The sequence below is a fragment of the Boleophthalmus pectinirostris genome, unplaced genomic scaffold, assembly GCF_026225935.1.
Source record: "Boleophthalmus pectinirostris isolate CB_2022bp ecotype Guang Dong unplaced genomic scaffold, ASM2622593v1 HiC_scaffold_19, whole genome shotgun sequence".
Classification (NCBI taxonomy): Eukaryota; Metazoa; Chordata; class Actinopteri; order Gobiiformes; family Gobiidae; genus Boleophthalmus; species Boleophthalmus pectinirostris.
In genome coordinates this window covers 10,939,413-10,961,622 of record NW_026571140.1, presented here as the reverse complement: position 1 = coordinate 10,961,622, position 22,210 = coordinate 10,939,413, and the positions used below count along the sequence as shown (strand labels likewise).

The following is a 22,210-nucleotide window of genomic DNA, read 5'->3' as shown; positions in this document are numbered from 1 at the left end:
GTGACGTCCCCTCCAGTGCGCTGCTCCGGGACAATGGGATGAGGCGTTCAGGGTGCGCGTAAACTGTGGCAAATATTAATAAAGGAAGAGGAAGTTTAACATAGGCTACATTTGCATTTAAACAGAAGGCCTAATAAAACACCATAGTAAAACACTTGATGAAATATTAGGCTTAGGCTGCTTGAAATTTGGAAAGGAGGTCTGGGTCTTGATAAATGTGAATATATAAAAGTTTTTTTATGGATAAGGTTACTCAGACTAATGGCCTATAAATCCACTCTATAGACGGCTTTAAGTGATAATCTAATTTTGACTTAATTTGGTGAGAGGCTAGACTACCTGTTTTCAATAAAAAATGTAGTTTTACATTATTCAAGAAACAATTTGCGAAGAATGTGGAAAATTACAGGAAGCAGAGAATTCCATATTAATGACGTCACACTAGGGAGAAGTCTATCCAAAAATTTGGCACAATTTATACTTACAAAACACATTTTTCTGATACTTTAAACATGATTTCAACTATATAACGGTATTTTCTTATCATTTTATTTTTTATTTGTGTATCATTTTATGTCTGTGTACATTTCAAGAGTTTAGGTCTACTCTACTGCATGGATGCTAATGCTAGGTAACAGTTACGGAATTCCCTAGCAATGTCATGATTTCCAACCAAGAAAAATTTTAGACGTAAAAATGCCCAAAGTGGGGGAAAAAGTGTAACATAATGAAATCTTAAATATAATGATATTCGTAATGATGTCAGTAGACTCGTTACAAGCTTCGGAGAGCTCCCACGATGTATGTTTGAGGAACTGAACATCGATCCCACAATCACAAGGTTGAACCTCAAACATCTGATCCCAAAATGTGTGATCATATTTTTGTGGTTTTGTTAGCCCAGTTGGCTGTAAACACAGGTCAACCCTGCAGCATCTTGTATGCGTTTTTAAGAAAAACAAAAACAAAAAACAGTCTTCTTGAATCAACATCAGATGAAATAATTTTGATGTATATTTTTTTCTTCAGTTGTTTATGGGCAGGTGTTAGGCAGTTTGTCTTGACGCACGATGACAGACGTAAATTACTTTCCACGTATAGCAGTAGATATTCTGGTTTTGTCTAAAGCTGGTAAGATATGTGACTCCGAGGAAAGCCTCTGAACACACCTAAATCATTATAAAGTAAACAACCAATGTCCTTATGTTGACCTTACAAATGAAAACAGAGAAATATACACCTCTAGTTTGAATAATGGGCCTATAATCCTAATGTCCCAAAATGTTTGCAGACTTAATTTTTTAATTATTGTTTTTATTAAATATGTATGACTGTGTCACAGGACAAAAGAAGTAGATCTATAAAAAGAATAAAAAAAAAGGTTAATTTTAATTTAAACGTCTTATACTACGCAAAATTGACTCATGATCTTTAAGCCATGTTAGAATGTTGTTACCTCATCAAAAAGCATACCTGGATTTGTGTTTTGTTTCATTCACACATGTTTGCGTAGTACTTTATTATTAGTCTGTCTACGTCACCAAAACGCAAAATGCCTTGTTACACCTTGTGATGTCATGAAGCAATAGCTTTCAAGTTAAAAGCTGCTACCTTTAGTTCAGTAGCAAATTCCAAGTCTGAAATTATCCAAATGATTCTAGTGAAAATGTATGGAGTTTAAAAATATAGTAGAGCCCTTCCTGTATTACCACATGACATCACAAGGTGGAATAGTGTTTTAAGTTTTAGAGAAGAACACAGACTAAATATTAAGGTTTTGTGTGTGAATGAAACGAAACACAAATCCAGGTATGTCTGTGACAAAAAAAACAACATAATGGCATAGATCAGACAATAGCATAATATAGGCCCTTTAATGACAGGTTTTCTTCCAGTCTTACCGTAGAAACCCAACCATGCATGCAAACTTTCTAGCCCTCAAAAGATAACTTTAAGTGTCCCAAAACAGAGTAACTATTCAGTAACCGCTTTGAGCCATGTGAATGTGGCATATTCAAACAAACCATGGTCAGATAACAGGCAAATAAGCCAGCTTTTATCAAACTTAGCCAGTTTGAATGCAAGTATACATTTGATTAAACTCTTTAGCCATATAAGGCTCCCACAAGAACATGTTAAGTACAGTAGGTAGTAGGGTTGTCAAACGTATGCAAAATCAGATACTAATCAATATTAAAAACTAGACACTCATTTGAACATGTATCGATACAAAAACTATAAAACTTGACCAGTTTCATTTTGAGTTTCATCATAACTAGTGTAAAACCACACAGTATATTAAACTCATACTGTTATTTTGTGTTAAAATACAATATAGTCTAAGAAGAGGTTTTAAAATTATTATTTGGGTGTCAAAATCGGTATTATGTATCGAGTGAATCTTTGGTATCAAAATACAATTTGAAAACCATGACATTAGGGGGTAGTAGTAAATCTTAAATTCCCTATTTTACAAAACACACTAGGCAATTTTCAGTCTGTCCTTAAAAAAACAATTGAGATTTTTAATTCTGAAAGATGATTTACACAATTTCTTTAACACACAAAAAAATAACAAGTCGTAGACAATATTGTTTTACTAGACATACAAGATCTAAAAAATAAGGCCCTATATCAACAAAACTTGTACATATTTTTACATCGAGATTTATAGTTAAACAGTGCATGCAGTTTCAGCTGAGTAATGAGCCTATTAGCCTAGCAATTGCAAGGGATGATTTGGAAGGTGTGGAAATAGCAGGGTATAAATGGTTTGCCTTTCTCAAAAGCTGAAAATACAATTGGATCTCTGCCAGATCATAAACTTTTAACAAAGTCAAGTGCCGGCTGCCTACCTACATACCTAGTTGCTTTCATGTATATTATGACTGGCAGGCAAAGTTATTTTTGTTGCTACCTATGATGCTACCTTTCAGCCTGGAGCCAATGACAACATAGAAGATAGACACAAAATAGTTCAAAAACCTTACAAGATAAATCTCTATAGTGGTATTGCTTTAGTACATCTCTTAAGTTTGCCTGTCAGTCCATTCATTTAAGTAGAAGGCACATACACACAAAAAAGAAAAAAACTCAGGGAGCACTAGCATTACAAAAAGATTTAAGAACCCCAACAATTCAGTTTCATTCTATTTACATGTTTTAGGGAGTGATGCAATACCTAACACTTAACTAAGCAATGCATACGTATTTCTACTTTCCACATATGAGCCCATATTTACAAGGAAGACAAATGTATATGCAATAATACAATTTAAAGGTGCACTAAGAAGTAACTTTTTCTGGTGGAGGGTACAGCTGCTTACATTATGGAGATGTTAATGTTTAGGCTGGAATGTTCCACAGTATGGCATTAAACTTAAACCAAAAATCTACATAGAGACAAGCGGATGACACTACCAGGTTAAACATGTTACAGGTCAGATCTGTGGTGAGGTGTCCCTGGTGGCAGAAAGAATTAATGTTTTTCAAGGTATGTTTAGCAAAACAGAAACAACTATCCAGCATTTATTCAATTACAGGCAAGTTTAATGCCATAGTGCACAGCATTTCTTACAAAACAATGGAGACATGCAGGACTGTGGACCCTAACCACACAAGTTACGTAATGTACCTTTAATTTAAATGATACGCTGCCTTGTGACTCTACACATCAACATTGTACAATATTCAAGTTTCATAATGCTTAACATGAGCCTAGTTGTTGCTACTCTCCTCTGCGCTCTTCCTGTACATTTTGTGATGCGTTTTCTTAAATGCACCAAAACCTGTATTCGCCTGTATTGCCTCTTGTGTTACGTCATCGCCGTCTCCCTCCTCAATCAGTTTTTTCTTAATGTCCAACTCATCTTTCTTTTGTTTAGTTTGCACGTCTTTCTTGTTCTCCTCCTCTTCCTCCTCTTCATCCAAATGGCTCAAATGCATGCCCTTTTCCTTACTCTGCTTCTCCGTCTTATTAGCGGGCTGCTCCTTCCCTACCCGATTAGGCTTGGAGAAGATGATTTTCTCATGGATATTACAGGAGTCCCTATTCACTGGCTCATCTTTCTTTTGCAGCAGACTTGCCAGATATTGATGCGCCACCCGGCTGTTGCCCTGGTCGCTAGTTTCAGCCGTATCTTCCAGACTGTAGCGAGTCCAGCGATCTGGATTCACCATGTAATCGGGCACCCCACGTTTCTTTGCTGGGGTGGGGCTGGTCGGAGGGGGGTGGCTGGTTTTGCGGCTGGGAGGTGGGGCTACAGGTCGGGCAAAAACACCATCTATGACATTATCTTGGCCCAGAGTGGAGGATGTCATCTTGGCCATGCTATCCAGGCAGTCGAAGATGCTGTGACTGCGATTGGAGAATCCTGAGCTCCCACCTTTGAGGCTGAAAGGGTTGGCTTTCAGAGCACCATCTTGAGTGACATTCACTACCGCCTTGTTGTGGTCTTCAACCTCATCATCATCATCCTCTGCATCCAGCTCAGGGTCAAAGGGCGCACTGCTGGGGGCCTCCTCTGGTTCAGACTCATCACTGGCCGACAGCTCGTTCTCATCATCACTCTTCGGTGACTTGCCATGCTTGTCGTCACACATTTTCTCAAAAGGTTGTGTTACCAAAAGTCTAGGTGAAAAAAAAATTGGTTAGAATAAATAATATGTTGACTCGAACACATGATTTTGTATGGGTAGTTTGGCATATGTTTTTGCTTTGCTTTGCTGCACTTTTCAACATAGATGATTTCCCACTTTATGTTTCCATTTGACAATGGTAAACCAATTTAGTTAATTTTCAGATGGTGCATCTCAGTAGCCCTTATGTCCTAACTTCCTATTTCAGGAACACATCAATGTATGAGTCTAAAATTACAAAAACAAATATGCAATATATGATGATTCAGTGCTCTTCTGGATGCGCTCTGTATAGGTCAGGGTAGGGTCACACTTGACCTAAGTAAAATGTATTAGGCCTTTTATGGTATGCCTTTTTCACTCACTTTAAATTCTGGAAAAAACTTAAATGCAATAAATATATTTATGTTATGTTATTATTACATATTATGCCTCGCTCTTGCTTTGTGATAAAAAAGCTTACTGTAACAAGAATAATTTCCAACAGTAACACATGGTAAAATATAAGTCATACAACATAAACTAAACTTCTGTTTCAGGTTGCAGGAAGGTCTAGGATAACATAATAAATAACTTTATTTTTTATTTTGTTCTGCCATTCTGTTAGGACCACTGACCCCACTTCTCTCATTTTAACCATTGTTTTTTACACGGCAAGACTGAAATCTATTCTGTAGGGTAACAACACAACAAACAGATGTAAAATAGAACAAAAATTAAATAGTATAAAAATTAAAGTCTACCATGGATTATGTTTGAGTGCCTGTGTACAAGTAGGACAGACGTTAGTAAACTCCATTCTTTTCAAATGCAAATAATGTAAACTTTATTTTTTAAAAGTCCATTGTATAAAACAATCACATTTCTTGTGAAGTCGTAACTGGGTAATGGGCCAGTTCTTGGCAGTGACATGCCTGTTTTGTTTTCACGTTAGCTTGCTAGGTTAGCGTGCTAATGCTAACCACTGCGACATTGTGCGCTGCAAAGACAGAAAAACGTCGTATTCTTGGATCACCGACGGCCCGATATGAGGGTTTGTCTGCAGCGCACAATGCTGCTGCGACATGAATGAGATTGATGACAGATGGTCATCTTTTACCTTTTCGCTGGCACAACGACCTGTGCAGGTTGTGTCACCAGCTACAGATTCTTCTACTGACCACGGGAAGGAGCTGCACAACAGTATATGCGTCAGGAGCACCATCTAGTGGCAATAGATAAGAATTACTTAAGACTACTCTTGTACAGCTTTCGATTTATTTTGAGTTTTTACCATAGAACTATAAGAAGCCTGCGGATTGTCTTCGGAGTCGACTTCACAGCAATTGTTTTTCGATTAGTTTAGTATATTATTTAATGTACAGCGAGATTTAAAAGCTAAAATATGATGACTGAAGTTTTCTAGAAGGAACAAATTCCTTCTTTATTGTTATTTATTGTTAAATTGTTGTTTAGTTTTTTTTCTATTATGTCTATAAGTCAGATAAAGATCACGATAAACAAAATACAAAGTGATTATTTGTCTAGTATTAATCACGAACTGGGTGGCTTTTGACATAAATGTAACTTGAAGAGTAAGAGCTGTAGATTTTTGGAGTTTGTATTTTTTTAATATATATATAAATATAGCACGTACAAGAACATGTAATTGTAATTTTAGAAATTTTAAGATCTGTACATTTTTATTTAATTTTGGTTGTAACACTGCGCATGCTGAGTACCAGCGGCCTCATTGGATGCAGCTCAGGTTGTTATGAAAGAAGGAGGGAGCTGCGCTCTTTCACTTTCCTCGATTGGCTCAGCTCTGCAAACCGGGGAAAGTTTGAACTGGCCTGGGTGTGTGTAACGCGCAGTTAAGTTACACATTTCACGGCTGTTTACGATTGTGTGGACGTTTCTTTTGGGCCCCATTTGTGGTGAATTTGATGGAGTCTTGTGAGAAACGGTTGGCTGTTGACACAGGCATGGCCGAGGTGGTGGTGTCGGATTTGGATTCGTATGTTCACGTTGAGCTTGAAGTAGAAAACAACAATTGCAACACCAGCTCCGACGAGGGACAGAGCGAGGCCCCCGTGACCCAAGGTTTGTGCAAAATGTCAATAAAGCTTTTTGTCCATTTGAAAGATGACTTTAGTTTGAGCTGACTAAACAATGGTGTACGTTAGTTGCAATTATACAATTGGATTGACTTTACTAAGTGATTAATCATAGCATAGTCTTGTGTGTAAATTCAGTCATTTATTAACTGAATACTTTGTAGCTGGCAGCAGGATAGATTAGCCCTCAAGTGCTCATAATTAATACTGGGCAACTTAGTGACACTATGCTTATTTGTGTTACTGGTCTACTACTCTAAGCCTGGAGAAATCAAAAGGAGCAGAGCAGAAACGGTGTAGTTTCACCTTGGTATGCTCTGTCCCAAAACAGCTCTGTTCCAGGACGTAGAGAAAGACATGGACAGTGAAAGCAGTGGAGATGACAGCGGTACAGACCCCTTTGGCACAGAGCAGTCGGGCACACAGCTGCAGAGATGTGAACACAAAACAGAATCAAACTCCAGTCTCCCAGACACTTTCCAGACTGGCCACCTGCTTTTCTACGAGAGGTTCAAGGCCTACCAAGACTACGTGCTGGGTAATACACCCATCTTACCCTATTAGACTAAAATCAACATGAAATTAACACTGACTTCTGATTGACTTCTGACAGGTGACTGTAAGCCATCAGAGGTGAAGGCTTTCACAGCAGATTATCTTGAGAAGGTGGTGGAGCCATGTGACTGGCAGGCCTTGTGGTGCACTGATGTCTTTGATGTTTTGGTGGAGGTATGGTTCTATAATGTGTATTTTACATTTGTCAATCAACAGAAAGATTTTAAATTATATTTATAGTATAACTAAGAACTAATAGTAAAAACACATCTGCAACTCATTCTACATTTAAATGCAGTGTTGTGAAGGTGTCTGTACCAGTTATGGTTGTCTGGCAAGTGAGTTGCTATTACTTTATGTTTGAAGCCCTCTCTGGTTTGGTTATAGACCCTTTTGCATTCAAACCACCGTCCAAGTTTTGTATGTTCTGAATCGCAGACTCTTTCGTAGCATGTATCTCTCAAATGCAGAAATCACATCTCCTCGTGAACATTCTCATATCATTCAAATTCTATAACGTCTTTTACCTTGGATACATAGTAATTTAATACTTGGTTTGGTTTACTTAGTTTAGTACGGGCAAATGTATTAATTGTACTAACCCGCCAACACTTGCTGACCTCTGACTGCTGCTGGTTCTTATAGGTTCAGGATGTGGACTTCAAGGAGCTGAAGGCCGTGGTGCGCTTGCTGTTGCCTATGCAATGTGAGGCTAAAGGCTGTGAGCTGACAGAGGACAACATTAGGTCTGTGCTGGAGGCCACTCAACACCATGTCCCCCTGAAGGAGCTCCACGCAGTCTATGACGAATCCGGAGAGTTTGACCAGACAGCACTCGCTATCGAACATCTTAGGTGGGCTTTTCTGTCTGCAAAAGCTTTGATAATTTTACAAAAATGGAAAATAGGTTTACAAGGAAGACTAACATAAAACTTGCCCATTAACTTGTACAGATAACCCAATTTGTTATAATAGTGTCTCCATTTTTGTCAAATTCAGATCTCGCACAATAATTCCCTTAGTCAACTACAGCTCTCATGGTATTTGTCATTTTGTGTATCGATTAAGCAACTAAAAGGGGGTGAGGTGTGGAGGTATGTTAAATTCATTGCTGCTGCTTTTTAGATTTTTATACAAACACATCTGGAGACAATGGGACGAAGAGGATGAAGACGATGACTTTGACTACTTTGTCCGATGTGTAGAACCTCGCCTTAGATTGTTAGTAACCTCTGCACTTCATAATACATTAAATCTTGATCCACTTTATCTTCTAATGACTTTGTTTGCTCATCGTTAGGTATTACGACATCTTAGAGGACCGAGTGCCTGCAGGCTTGGTGGTGGAGTACCAGACATTACTGGATAACTGCTCCAAAGTCTTCGAGCAGTTCTCTGTCCTGCGCAGCGGCATGTGCTGTGATTCTGACTCTGAACTAGACAACGTGTCCATGGTTGAAGGCCTCAAACTTTACGACCAACTTGAAACATACAAACGCAAGCTGCACATCATTGAAAACCCTTTATTACGGTAGTTTTTTGACAAAAAATTATAATTACGATATGTCCAAGTAGTGCTTTTAGACTTGTGGTACATTTTTATAGTGCGATACATGTGATACATTTTAAATTGGGATTCTTTTCAGAGTGCACTTCACTAGCAAGGACCAGCAAGGGGTTTTAATCATATTAACTCCACATTGTAAAACAATATGAACTGAAACTAATACAAGAATCCCATGAATTTCAAAACATGTTTTGTAGAGGCCCTAACCCTAATCCTAAACTAAAATAGATCTGTAAAATGACAAGATATTTTGTTCTTTGTAAAGTTAATATGGCCTTCCTGACTATTATCTTAATGATTACAGCCTTTGCGATTGATAATTCTGCCAATTTAAACTACGATTTTGATTTGATTGCGATATATTGTGCAGCCCCAATTTTAAATAAATTGGGTTTTATATTTGCTGTCTTTCTTACATAGTCTTTTGTTTTTCCAGATATGTTCTAGGGTATAAAGGTAATGCCAGGCAGCAGTGTGTACAGAGCCGTGGACCCAGAGAGTCTGGGTTGAAAGTGGTCCACGTGGTCACATCCTCCTGCACTGCCGCCCAGCTCCAGTCCCTCCTCAATGACCGACTGCTGCCCATGTACTCTAATGATGACACAGAAATAAAGGTAGGTAGTTTCTGGTTTTCCATCTAATGTAAGATGGGTCCAAGTCTTTAAAATATGTGCTATTACACTGACATCGGAACACTGTTACCTCCTTGTGTTTTGTTTAGTTTTACGGAGACCCAGTATCAGCAGTGGATTCTTGCCATGAGGGTGATGTGGTCATAGTTCTACCAGGCATCTTTAATGTCACCAGCTCCATCAACCTACCAGATTCTATCACAGTAGAAGGTAATATTAAACTTAAAACATGTAGAAAATTTTAAAATCTATATACATTGTTTTAATCACTCTGACTTTGTTTGTAGGATTTGGTCTTCCAGATGAGGTGGTGATTGAGAAGAAGGGCAAAGGGGACTCTTTTATTGAATCCACTGGAGCTGATGTCAAAATATCCAACATCAAGTTTATCCAACATGATGCTATTGAGGGAATTCTGTGTAAGTGAGATTCAGTTTGTACTGGTTTAACTCACATCAACAAACTGTAGTATTTGAGTATTTTGTTGTTTGATGTTTAGGCGTGCGTCAGGGGAACCTCTACATGGAGAACTGTGTGTTACAGTGTGAGACCACCGGAGTCATCGTCAGGACATCAGCCCACCTCACCATGAACATCTGTGACCTCTATGGATCCAAGGTAATGTTGGAGTTTAGTTTAGTTTTTAATGTTCTATTTAGGAAAATTGTAAGTTCTGGCAAGATTAGAGTGAAAACAAGTTGTGATATTATTTTCTTGAGTGCATGACTTAAAACTGTGTGTTTGTATAGGGAGCTGGCATAGAGATTTACCCTGGCAGTGTGTGCAGTCTGGTTGGAAATGGCATTCACCACTGCAAAGATGGGATCTTAATAAAGGTGAGCTGACCAGCACGATTCTAAACTACAGTAGCATAATTTAAGTGACACTCTTATCTTTATCCATTTGATTGATCTGTGCGTGCACCAATTTTATTTAATCTTGACAGGACTTTGCTGGTGAGCTTGATGTGCTGCCGTCTATTACCATGGAAAACAATGTAATTCATAACAATGAGGGCTACGGAGTGATACTGGTGAAACCCAGCACTGAGGATCAAGCCGTTCCTCTTGAAAAGGCTGAAGGTAAGTTATCTGTCCATTTGTTATTGTAAACTGTTTTCATCTGATTTGGTTGACTAATACATTTATTACAAATGAATGGGTGAATAATGCTTAAGTGTTCACAAGGGATGGAACTGTACGAAATTTTTACAGTATTATACAACTACATAGTTGCATAATTGATGAGGTTTAACAAAAACATGGGACATCTAGAGAAGTGTTGGTTCATAATATATTGCCCTACTTTGCTGTGTAGTGATTTGGGGATTCAGATAAAGTATCAAAGGCAAAAAAAGTAGCATACACAATTGAGGTCTATATCATATACGCTCTGGTTGATACACTAGGATAGGCATACATTGGTTAGAAGGGACTTCACACTATTTCTGGCAATTTATATTGTTTGTGGATTGATATGTGTATGTATCATGAACAAAAGTAATTATTCAGGAACATTAATTAAATGAGCTGCCAATACCGTCGTTCGTGGCGCAATTAGATACATATATTTTTCATCCTCCAGAAAACCTCATCAAACCAGCAGAGCAAACACCTGAAGAACTCGCCAAACCTCAAATCATCACCACCTTTGCGACTCCCCCGACCAAACCCACATCAGAGGATCAGGTGGGCGATGGCAGCCACGGCACTGACAGTGACCTGGTCTCCGCCTCCGCCCGAAAGTGGCAGTTGTGTCGACAGCTGAGCCGAAGTAAAGAGGCCACGTGCAGTCGGCCTGTCCAGGATCTACTCAGCCATGAGATCTTCGTGTCCATTCAGGGAAACCAATTCAGGCGTAACGGAATGGGCGACTTTGGCACCTTCATCTGCTGAACTGTTACTTCTCTCTTTACTTCCCCCTAGGTCTTTAACACATACAGGTCGCTACTGCAGTTGTGACTATAATGTATCCAAAGAGTATTACTGCTTTGGACTGAGCCACGTCACTTAATTCTAGCCATATTTTGCAGCTGCACACTGAACATACTGGCCCATAGACATTGTGCAGTGAATGGGCACTTTTGAAGTTGCACAAATGCTTTTATTTTATTTATTCCTATGGGCTAACAATATGTCAGATGTTTTTAATTTTTTTTTTATAACTTCAGAGAACACTTGTCACTTTGGATTCAAATTTTTGCTGTAATAAATGTTTGAGAGGTAATGGGTTGTTCAAATGTGCACTGAAAGTCGCAATTGGAACAAGGTCACATGATTTGGAGTTTTTTGTTGTTGTTTTTCATGTCACTGGTGTTTTTAATGAATTGTAATGCATTTTTAAATTTGATGTTCACAGGCCCAGATAAAACTTATCAACTTGAGATTTTATTTAAAAAATGATTTAATCTTCTATTTGTAAAAATGTGAAAGATTAAAATACAGTTGAAATCCCAGTGTGTGTATAATGCTTTTCTGGTTAGTGAAATTCTGCATGGTATTAACCAGTCTAGTAAAACAATCTGAAAATGGTTAAGTATACAAAAGAATTACACCAATAAAGGTCATTGTGTACCATACAATGTTTTTTTTTTCCCGTTACTTGATATTTTATACTGAATTACTTCCTATGACACACATTATAATTACTGTAATTACAAATAAAAAATTTAAATTTTTAAAAGGTGCATTGTGTAATTTTTCAGGTGGAGGGATGCTTTTCTCCATGGAGATGTTATTGCTTCATCTGAAATGTTTCACAGTATGGTATTAAACCTGTATACCTTCCAAACCAGACCAAGTCAGATCTGTGGAGAGACAACCCCACTCACAGTCAGAATGCGTTTTTCTATGTATTTTTGAGCTATAAAACTACCTGTAATTTAATAAATGTAAGGTAGAGATGTTTAAAGTCATACTGTGAAACATTTCAGGCAGAGCAATGACATCTCCAAGAAAGTGATGGCTCTCCAAACAAAGTTAAAGTTAAACTTATCCCCAAATATGAGCTAAATATGTTGAAATCAAATGTAGCTTTTATTTTTTGTTCTATTACTATGACTAAATCTGCATTAGAATTGTTCATTACAAATAATATAGGACATGATATCCCATTTATTTGTCATAATTTGGGGTTTTGGCTCTCAAGATGATGATCCAATCAGAAGGCAGAACTGAATCTTTGCTACGTAAACCCCAGCAACACCAGCAGTAAATCATTAATCAGTGTAAACTGCATGTGTCCTCTATCTGCAGGTTTAGACACTGGCAACCCAGATTCAGTTGTGACTGTAATAACTTTCTAAAACTTTAAGAATGCATACTACATACAGTTCCTTTAAAGTGTGCATCTTAAATGTTGATATTTCGTTATTAAAACGGGTCACAGGAAAATGGTTTAATGAAACTTTCCTATGCAGAAAGTTACACCAATAACAAAGAGAATTAAGTTAAAGGCACAATACATAAATCAATATAAGGTGCTTTTGCATATCCACAATATCATACATGAATCTGCAAAAATTTGAACACTACAGATGTCTTATAGTCTTCACAGTTATTTTTGACTCAAGTTACAGTACTGATTTGAGTTAACTGAATGCTGAATCTGAACACAAAATTACATAATTCAAATGGGAACTATTGAAACAAATGAAAAGTGTATCATGATTTTTAATTTAGAAACATGATCTGGTTCCAGTGCATTATTTGTATGTAATTCTGTACACTTTGAGGCAACAACATTAGGCATTTATGAGTGCAATGTTTCTCAAATCCTTCTCACATAAGGCAAAGTCCTGTTGTTTTCTTTAAAGGAGAGTATTATAGGATATTTATGTACAAAAACTATGAAAATATTGCTTTTTCTGTAAAATAAAAAATATATTCCGGTGTAGATTGATTGACAGTTTTGCTCCAGATGTATTGTGAAATGACCAGCTCAGAAAATGCATTGAGGGATTTCACTGTTCCATATGGCCACAGTTTAGTATAGTCTGTTCTGTCTGTAGTGTCCATATGGTCTGTTTCACTGGTCATCCTCAGAGTGGGTCAAACTGCTCTCCTGCACCTCCAGCTCCTCTGCGTTCACCATCTCAGGGCTGATGGCAGCGTATCTCGTCCCGTGGAACTGTCTCAAGTGAATCTGTAATCACAAAACACTGTGTTAGTCGTTATGCTTCTATTTGACATTTTTAGCTGCAGCGTTTTGGGGCCACAAATGTAAATTACCTACATTGTAATTTTAAAAACAAAGAAACATATTAGTGGAGAACATATTCCTGCAAAATCCCAACCTGTATTGGTTTTCTATGCCAATACTATTTGTGTGCAATAACTATCTGATTAATACATTCAATATTTATCAAAAGGACTGACTAAGCAACAGACTTTGAACATTCAATGAGATCACTGTCCTAGGAAGAGGGTTCCATCTGATAAAGAGGGATTGAGAAAGGAGAAAAAATGCATGAATGAAATTAAATCATTAGATGCATTCAGTCAGACAGAGCTAAATCTTGTAACTTTGCTTTAACGTCACATTAAACGATATTGAGTATGATCTATACATTTAGTGACATCTGCTGGCTTCAGTGGGGATTACATTTCCATCAAAAGTTAAAAGGCTCGTTTAACTATTTTTTTGTTTTGAATGAGAAATTAGTCTACTGAGAGGGAAAATCACAGAATTACTTATATTCATCCCCATGAGGAGATCTTTTACTACTACTTCTACAAGTATAGTAAATGTGAAATAAGGATACAATTTGACATGTTCATACATGGTTATGACTAATGTATTTTGGTGTGTGATGAAATGCATTCCATTTCCATGAGTTAAATTTTGTTTACTTTTCATTTATCGTGAGTAGTCCTTTTCTTAATATGAATGTATTATATGTTGTCATTTCCCATAAAAGAAAAAATAAAGCAGACTAATCCAAAATAAAAATACTGAAAAGGCAGAACATAATAACGTTATGAAGACCTAAACCACCTTTATCAAATCAGATAAAGTATTTCTAAGTATAATTGATACGCATGAGCAGCAGAATAAGATGATTAAAGCAAACTCTACCTGTATATAAAGATTGACCTCAGCACTGCGACACAGATAAGGGAAGTTTCCTCCTGTTTTTAAATGTGCCCTCCTGGCATTGGGATACAGCTTATACATTTCCTCTTTAGCTTCAGACGACAATGCACTCTGGTCAAATACCTTAACATAAACAACACAAAATTAAATTATTAAAATGATTATAATCACATCTTTGCTGACATAAATCACAATATCAAATTCACTTCAAGTATATGTTATAAAGTTAATTAAATGTATTTATTTATTTGGAAAATGTCAAATACGCCATAAGAAAATGCAGGTGTCAAATTCATGATAAGCATATAATGGTAAAGACAAACTGATAACTTACATCTATAATAGTAACAGCAACATCCTTGATTTTGTGTGGCTCCACGTAGGAATTCTGGCAGTTCATTGTTAGCCGGGATGCCAGCTCACTTTGGTTTAGGGTTTCCAGCTGTGAATGACATGGCTAAAATGATTACCAACATTACAGTGTGAAGTATTGTAGCTTTTCTTTTTTTCTTTTCAATCAAACTTTATTTGTATAGCACTTTTCATACATTTGAAATTTAGCACAAAGGGCTTCACATGCAACAGAACATTTTTAAATTTTAAATTTTTTAAAATTCCAGTTGGAAATGTTTGTATTACAAACATAAAGTAGGGTGACCAGAATTTCGAAACAAAAAACTGGGACATCTCTGGTTTTTTGTTGATTGGTAATAATAAAATTGTGAAATGAGTGCATAATTAAGGAAAACTGTTATGCAGAGATAATTCATGACTAACATGTGAGTCAGTACAGTTACATTTTCTTTGTGTTTCGGTCATTTTTAAGCAGACTTTTAAAATGTTATCTAAACAAATTACAACTTATGCCTCTCTTTACTTTTGGAAGGGATCAGATTGGTCAAAAATAGGGACACCTGGGACATTTCTTATATAAAACTGGGAAAAATCCGCTGGGACAAGGGAACACAGGGCTCAAAATTGTGACTTTCCCAGGTAAATAGGATTGTCTGGTCGCCCTAACATAAGGTGACTGTTGAGAGTTTTCAAAAATACCACTTACTCTGTCAACCATGAAGTCAATAGCATCTGCCATCTTAGGATCCACAGGCCCTTTAGCAAAGTTTCCCAGGACTATTTTCTTCAACATGAAGGCTGGCATTAGCCAAAAGCTGCACAGAGAAGACAAAATTATATTAACATCTAAAAGCTAGTGTCATAGGGGCTGTACCTGACGTTTTCATGTAATTAAGTAAAAAGTGTTTTGCCCCATTACACAAACAACAAGGTCAAAATGAGACCACTGTATATTGTCTGCATCTAATTAAAAAGATTTTTTTTCATCCATGAACCAGGAACTAACACAGGTGAAATGTACGCATACTCATTTTTGTTAGCATTTTCACAGGCTTCTGAAAGTTGAGAAAAGTGGTGAATAATTAGGATACTAAAAAAGGGTTATGAAAGTGAGAAGTCTTGACCGCCGCAAAACTATTTATAATGAACAGTTTTTATGTTTATAAGACAGTAGAAAACAGCACCTTTAACATATATTGGAATGATAAATATTTAAGATATGTATAGTGACCTGTTTGCTGTCCATGTGTGGTTAAAGATTGAAGTGTCACTAAAAGAATTGCACAATATGAGCGAGTGCACCCGCGGAGATTTGTGTGTTGTCTCTGCAAACTTCTGGGCCAAGAATCCCCCAAGAGAGGCCCCAAATAAATGGACCTAAATCAGGTGAACAAAAAAACACGTATTACAGAGAGTGAATACATAAAATAGACCCAACTTTACACAAAAACAACAGCTAACTTTATCTAGTTGAAGGTGATCGAGTAGCTTGCGGAAGCCATCACAGAACTCCATAAGGTCCCAGTAGACAGGATATTGCAACTGAAACACAAACCAAAAAAGGTTAGGTAACCAAGGTTTGAACTATCTGAACTGGGTCAATAGATGTAGTCGTCACCCATTTGATTTAAATGCCTTCTACTAACGTACGTTTATCATTGCGGGGCTCAAACAAAAGGTTTTCTAAAAGGAGCTTATCTGACTCAAAACTTAAGCAATGATTTAAAATGTGTGTGTACAGTGATGGCTGACATGGATGAAAGAAGAGGTACCTTTTGACCTGTTAAATTTCATAGTGTGGCTTATTTATGGTACTACTTAACTTTTCTACCAACTGGTCTCCATGAGTGAGTGCATTGCCTAGCCCTAGATTGTCCCAGAGTAAAGCATTAAACTCCATGGAGACAAGCAGGTAATGGCATACCAGAAAAGTTGCATACAGCATCTTTAAAAATTAATACACTTTGAGCTGTTGAAAGAGATTGCCTCCGGCCTTATTAATGTCATATAGTAGTAATTTACTAATGTACATTAAATGGTAATACTGACAAAAACGAACATGATCTGAAAACCTCAAGTGCAGTAATATTACTTATACACTGGTTTGAAAAAAAAAAAGTATAGTAAAACGTATGCTTTTTGTTAAATTTTAACCAGGTATTTTTTGCAGCTTTGTGCTTTTTCTTATTACAGACAATCCTCTGTATCCTAATTTTGCATATCTTCAAAGCAACAATGCATTATCTAAGACTTATGTATAATAATATGGCCCACCTCTTGGTAGAACTCAGTATCTATTCTGATAAAACAGCGGGTGGGTGCATATCAAGTGAGCAATAAGAGTAAGCCTTGATATGTTGAACTTTGCGTGAACTGTGCAGGGGGTGGAATAGATTTCACTCAGGCAGATCTGGTGCTTTTCATGCCAAATCTGTGCTCAGTTTCAATGGGTGACTCAGCCTGGTGTGGGCACAGTGCACAGACACCAAATGACAGTGGGCTCTCAAAACGCACAGTACTGCATAGGAGAAAAAGAAGAGCCATTTTACAGTGAAAATCAAGTCAGTGTTTACAGTTATTAATGTAGAATTCAAATAGCTGTATAGATATGGGTAACATTGTCTTCAGCCAATAGCTGTTTCGAAGATATGCAAAATTAGAATATCAAGTATATCATCTACAATGTCAATAAGAGATTAAATGGCTGCAAATCTGTTGTAGGGCTGTATTTGATTGACAAAATTCTTAGTTGCCTAAAGATATGCCTTGTGCATGAATTAATCAGCTGAGGGGATTTGGCATGGGGTTTGGAAAAAGTTGACATTTTTAGGTTATTTTGCAAAATACAAATAAATATACAGAGTAATTCTAACAGCATGTTAATAAGTGAAAAAGCAGTTTAAACTCTCCGGTCACTCCCCAAACTCCAGCTATCTCACTCCATGCATTCTCCTATTTTTACAGTCTTCAAAAAATAATTATTCCACTAATAAAAATTATGATGACACCATCAGCCTACAAACCTTAATCTGATGCATCTAATTTTACAGTCACATTCACATGGAATGGAAAACATATCTGTGCTAATATTGACATTGGACGAGCCACTGATATGTCATATTTTCTCCACTTTTTTGTTCAAATGTAAATAGAATAACAATGAAGCTGAAAAGATGCCCGTAAAGTTTGCACAACTATAAAAACTCAACTAATAATACATGACAGACCTTTTATTTAATTTCTGAAATGAATGACAATTCATGAGCCTTGCTATGAACTTATAATTATTGAGATCTTTCAAAAATATTAGCCTGCTACCCAAAAGAAACACAAATGCAGGGATCAACTGGGGTAAAAATCTATAGCAGACCATCCCTGTTCACCTGTGTGCTTTACCTATGCTTCTGATTTATTGCAAAATATCCCCCATTCCCCTGTTTGTGTTGAGCTCACAGAGATGACGCGGTAGCCCCAGCCGGTAAGAGCTAGGACTTGTTGGAAGAAGACCTCTGCTGTTCCGCTGACTGGAGGGAGGAAGATGATGGGACATCGAATGTTCTTTGGCCCAGCATCATACAACGACCACACCTTACTGTCGTCATCATCAACAATGATCTGAGGAATAAAATAAAATATAAGGTCTTGTGAATATAATATATATAAGTAGAAAAGACCAGCATTTGTTAAGTTAAGATTTATATGTACCAATTATGAGGAGGTATTTCTATAGAATTGTAGAATTTTTTATATTTATTTTAAAAATATTTATTTAATAGACATAAGTGATTATGAAATCAAATTTAATATAATTTTCTTTATCTTTATCTTTCTCTCTCTCTTTTTTTTCAAATATTCCCAAACCTGAACTCATGGATTTTCCCCCCTTTAAATCCCCTGTTGAGTCTTAAGACTTATTTATATTTAATTACACCAATATCTTCATGTTGGCTGCATTGGAAAGGATCAAAGGGACTACTGCATACATTTCCCTTTGCTCTTATTACCTTGCTGCAGTCATAAAACAATGCGTTCAAGCCAAGAATGCAACTCAGTATAATAGCCACACTATAATGTGTGACTTTTGACAATGCAAAATCACTCAGTCAGCTGGTATAACATCCCTAAATGGAGTTTATACAGTACTACACATGAAGGTCTCTAAAACTTTCAGTTCTGAGTTGTGGCAAGAACTGATACTGGGCAGATTATTAAACTGTAATATTATTCTGAATGTTTTTGAAGACATGAAGGCTGAATTTAAATTGTTCAAATCAAGGCAAAAAGAGCAGATAAAAAATTAAAATGAAAAAATAACATATTTTAAACTTAAACTAAACTAAAATATGGGTACAAAATGATATTTCTGCACTTTTGTGAGAAAATTTAGAGCCATTTCCCCTTTGTCTGATACTTCAGCCTCCAATAATACATTCAATGATGGCATATTTCTGTTGGCTTGACAGAATATTGTCTGAATATTGCTATTGGGATGAACAAAATGCACATTTTAATTTGTGTCAGTGTGGCCCCCATAGAGAATAAAACTGCTTTTTTCACCCCCATTTTCTTTATTAAAATATTCTCTCAATTGGAGGTATAAATAAAGACATAATAATAAAGAAAAAGTGCAGTATGCCATTATGAGATACTCTAGAAGTTTCACTTTCAAGTGTAAACTAGAACTGACATTGGCATGCAAAAAACAGCAATGTAGTAACCATAAATAGTAAATTATACATAGCTGTGGTGCTTTTGTGTAACAGTATGATGTCACTGTTATGGGTGTTGTGCTGAAGCTCTGACTTTGTGAGCTTGTATTGGATCCACCTCAGTATTTGTTATGACTCTCACATGGCAGACAGCTGACACCTGTGTATGCGCCCTGCTCTCACATCTACTGCACTGTCTTTTCTGCTCCGTCACCCACACACAAGCATTTCCTATTTTTGTTAGAGACATTTTGCTTTAAGAATAGGCTGTGGGTTTAACAAACTGTAAAAGGAAAATGTCACTGCCTGGTACATGTCATTTTACTTTCTGTTACCTTGTATACTGATACTTAAAGCGGAGTGTGTCTCGGCTTTTGTTACAATGAATACTTCTCATTGTTGTTTTTCAGTTCTGGTCAAAAGTATTGAAAATTGCATACTAATCAATACTCATTTTAGTAGTTTGTGATTTTAAACTAGATACTTATTTGAGCAGCTATCAATACTGAAAAGTCACATTCACAGAACAAAAATGAACCTTTCCTGAATAGCTTTAATCTTGAGCTGTATCAGAATAGACTGGTACATCTACCTGAATGACTGAGGCACACGGGCAGTGCTCGGCCTGTTCCTCCTTGCACAAAGGATATGGGGTCTGCTGATGGGCTGAGGACCTTCTATGGTCCTGTCCAGCTCTCTTAGAGTAACTGCCATGTCTCCTGAAATGTTCTGGAGATTGTGCTGGAAGACACATTGAATCTCTGTGCACATCGGGATGTGCCATCCTGGAGAAGCTGGATAATCTGTGCTGCTTCTATAGGGGTAAGGAATGGCCTCATACTCCTAGTAATGATAATCACTCTACCAAAGCCAGCACTAGTGGAAAACCAGCCAAAAAAGACCACAAGGTAGAAACTTAAAATGGACTCCACATGCAAAACCAGTCCTGTTTTAGGGGTTGTCTCATTGTTGCCACTCTAGTGCACCTGTTGTTCATTTACATTAAAAGAGTTGGTATCCCTTTGTTTCTATGACATTGGCCAATCCATATTTGTATAGATATCAACTTTTTTTTCATATTGAGATTTGATTTGTTTTCAAAGTTTTAGAGGCTACAAATGACATTCTATTGCCTAAATAAAGTGTGTTTTTATTATAACTGGCCATTAAGCATCTTTGAGTGTCCAGAATCTGATCCATTATTAATTTATTATTAGAATTGTGGTATGGGTATCAGTATTGAGTATTGAGTCTATTCCTTTAGTAATATCAGTCACAAAGATTAGCACAATAGTTGTATTTGTTGTAAAAATTTGTTGGAAATTAATTTCTGGAACCTTGTGGTGACCGTCACCGTTGAGCTCCATACGACTTACAATTAAAAATACTCCAGAATTTCACCCTTAATCTCACTTGACACATCAATGAGGCATCAGCCTACTGTAAACATGTGATTGCGTGTCATGACCGACTGACTCAGTTGCCAGCATACACCTCCTGATCAACATGTGTTTTCAGAAAGACAGATAGCCTATATTTACTATAGAAACACAACTCTTACTCTAGAAATAGATAATCTGAACGTTGCCAAGTAAAACGCGTTGTATTAAATCTCTAGCCCAGCATCTTAGCTTAGTAGTGCTATAAAGAAACAAGAGCAGCTATTGATCCTACTGCCAAGAGCTGAGAGTAATGTGGGAGAAGGTAATGCGATGAGGCCAGTAAGAGCAATGCAATTGACTCAAGAGAGGAAGTCAGGCACAACTCATCTATAAAAAGGACATAACTACTGCAATGGTGATTATTTAGCAGACATATATCCCCATATGCTATTGTTGTTCTGCAATTCACTGCTGTAATGCAGTGCACGTTTTTCAACCCTTTGACACAACATTACTTTTTTGCAAGAAGTCATGCGCTGCCCCAAATCTTTTAATACACTGCTCAGGAATGCCTTGTGAGATAAAACAGTCACAAGACATTTTCCAAACCTTTTTATTAATTCAATCCAAGTTTTGTTCACTCTGTTGTAATTTATGCCGAGCTCCTCTTTGTATTGCAATAGTTGTAAGGCAATTATGCAGTGATTTAATGAGAAAGATGAATCAAATGAAGACTAGTAGCTAAGATAGATATTTACCTTTTTCAGTGGCACTGTACTTCTGAACCAGTTATAGTCAGGAGACACTTTGATCTCCTCCATCTGCAGAAAAAAACAAAAACAGAATCAGACTTCAAAACATCACTAGACATGTGGGATTAGCTAGTTCCTCTCAAGAAAACATACTGTACTAGTAATTGCTAACAAGGCAATGTGTGAAAAATGTCCTATGTGGTCACGCTAGTTAAAAAATAGCCAATTATGAACCACAGCAAATCAACTATGTCTGATGGCAATGTTACCGTTTTCGTCGTGCAGGTTAGTCACCCTTGCTGAGGAATTTATCCATTTCTAGATAGCATTTTCTCTGGCTGCTGCTTGGTCATATGACTCCACTTTAGGCAGGACTTCCGCGTAAAGATTCTTCTGCTTGTGTTTCGTTTTCGCCGATCACAGCTAAACCA

The 22,210-nt window shown here is 37.0% G+C and overlaps 3 protein-coding genes across 4 annotated transcripts; 1 reads left to right on the top strand and 2 right to left on the bottom strand.

Moving 5' to 3' along the window:
• Positions 1-2,582: 2,582 nt before the first annotated feature.
• On the bottom strand, positions 2,583-5,831 carry tssc4 (tumor suppressing subtransferable candidate 4). Its single transcript, XM_020927507.2, has 2 exons — positions 5,738-5,831; positions 2,583-4,630 (listed from the first exon to the last, which is right to left on the bottom strand). The coding sequence occupies exon 2, from the start codon at positions 4,600-4,602 to the stop codon at positions 3,718-3,720; it is 885 nt and encodes a 294-aa protein (XP_020783166.1). The 5' UTR covers positions 4,603-4,630; positions 5,738-5,831; the 3' UTR covers positions 2,583-3,717.
• Positions 5,832-6,239: 408 nt separating this feature from the next.
• Positions 6,240-11,943, top strand: shcbp1 (SHC SH2-domain binding protein 1). Its single transcript, XM_055154278.1, has 13 exons — positions 6,240-6,720; positions 7,066-7,272; positions 7,348-7,463; positions 7,935-8,143; positions 8,415-8,510; positions 8,590-8,820; positions 9,293-9,470; positions 9,578-9,698; positions 9,776-9,907; positions 9,988-10,106; positions 10,238-10,324; positions 10,435-10,570; positions 11,073-11,943. The coding sequence occupies exons 1-13, from the start codon at positions 6,564-6,566 to the stop codon at positions 11,381-11,383; spliced, it is 2,100 nt and encodes a 699-aa protein (XP_055010253.1). The 5' UTR covers positions 6,240-6,563; the 3' UTR covers positions 11,384-11,943.
• A 1,196-nt stretch (positions 11,944-13,139) lies between these two features.
• Positions 13,140-22,189, bottom strand: spg21 (SPG21 abhydrolase domain containing, maspardin). 2 transcript variants are annotated; one of them, XM_020927452.2, is made up of 9 exons: positions 22,049-22,189; positions 21,786-21,848; positions 18,390-18,551; positions 16,398-16,478; positions 16,168-16,313; positions 15,643-15,751; positions 14,917-15,024; positions 14,565-14,705; positions 13,140-13,631 (listed from the first exon to the last, which is right to left on the bottom strand). In XM_020927452.2, exons 2-9 carry the CDS (start codon positions 21,846-21,848, stop codon positions 13,515-13,517), a joined length of 927 nt encoding a protein of 308 aa, XP_020783111.1. In that variant the 5' UTR covers positions 22,049-22,189; the 3' UTR covers positions 13,140-13,514. The 2 variants fall into 2 exon arrangements, with proteins under 2 accessions (XP_020783111.1, XP_055010254.1); XM_055154279.1 differs by lacking the exon at positions 22,049-22,189 and adding an exon at positions 21,933-22,008.
• Between the last annotated feature and the right edge of the window lie 21 nt (positions 22,190-22,210).

Coding starts and splice junctions, on each gene's coding strand:
- tssc4 (XM_020927507.2), bottom strand. CDS start 4,602: ATGTGTGACGACAAGCATGGCAAGTCACCGAAGAGTGATGATGAGAAC.
- shcbp1 (XM_055154278.1), top strand. CDS start 6,564: ATGGAGTCTTGTGAGAAACGGTTGGCTGTTGACACAGGCATGGCCGAG. Junction 6,721..7,065: donor CGAGGCCCCCGTGACCCAAG/GTTTGTGCAAAA, acceptor GTCCCAAAACAG/CTCTGTTCCAGGACGTAGAG. Junction 8,821..9,292: donor ATTGAAAACCCTTTATTACG/GTAGTTTTTTGA, acceptor TTGTTTTTCCAG/ATATGTTCTAGGGTATAAAG.
- spg21 (XM_020927452.2), bottom strand. CDS start 21,848: ATGGAGGAGATCAAAGTGTCTCCTGACTATAACTGGTTCAGAAGTACA. Junction 15,752..16,167: donor CACACATGGACAGCAAACAG/GTCACTATACAT, acceptor TTCTCTGTGCAG/CTTTTGGCTAATGCCAGCCT. Junction 14,706..14,916: donor TTGCTGTTACTATTATAGAT/GTAAGTTATCAG, acceptor GTTTATGTTAAG/GTATTTGACCAGAGTGCATT.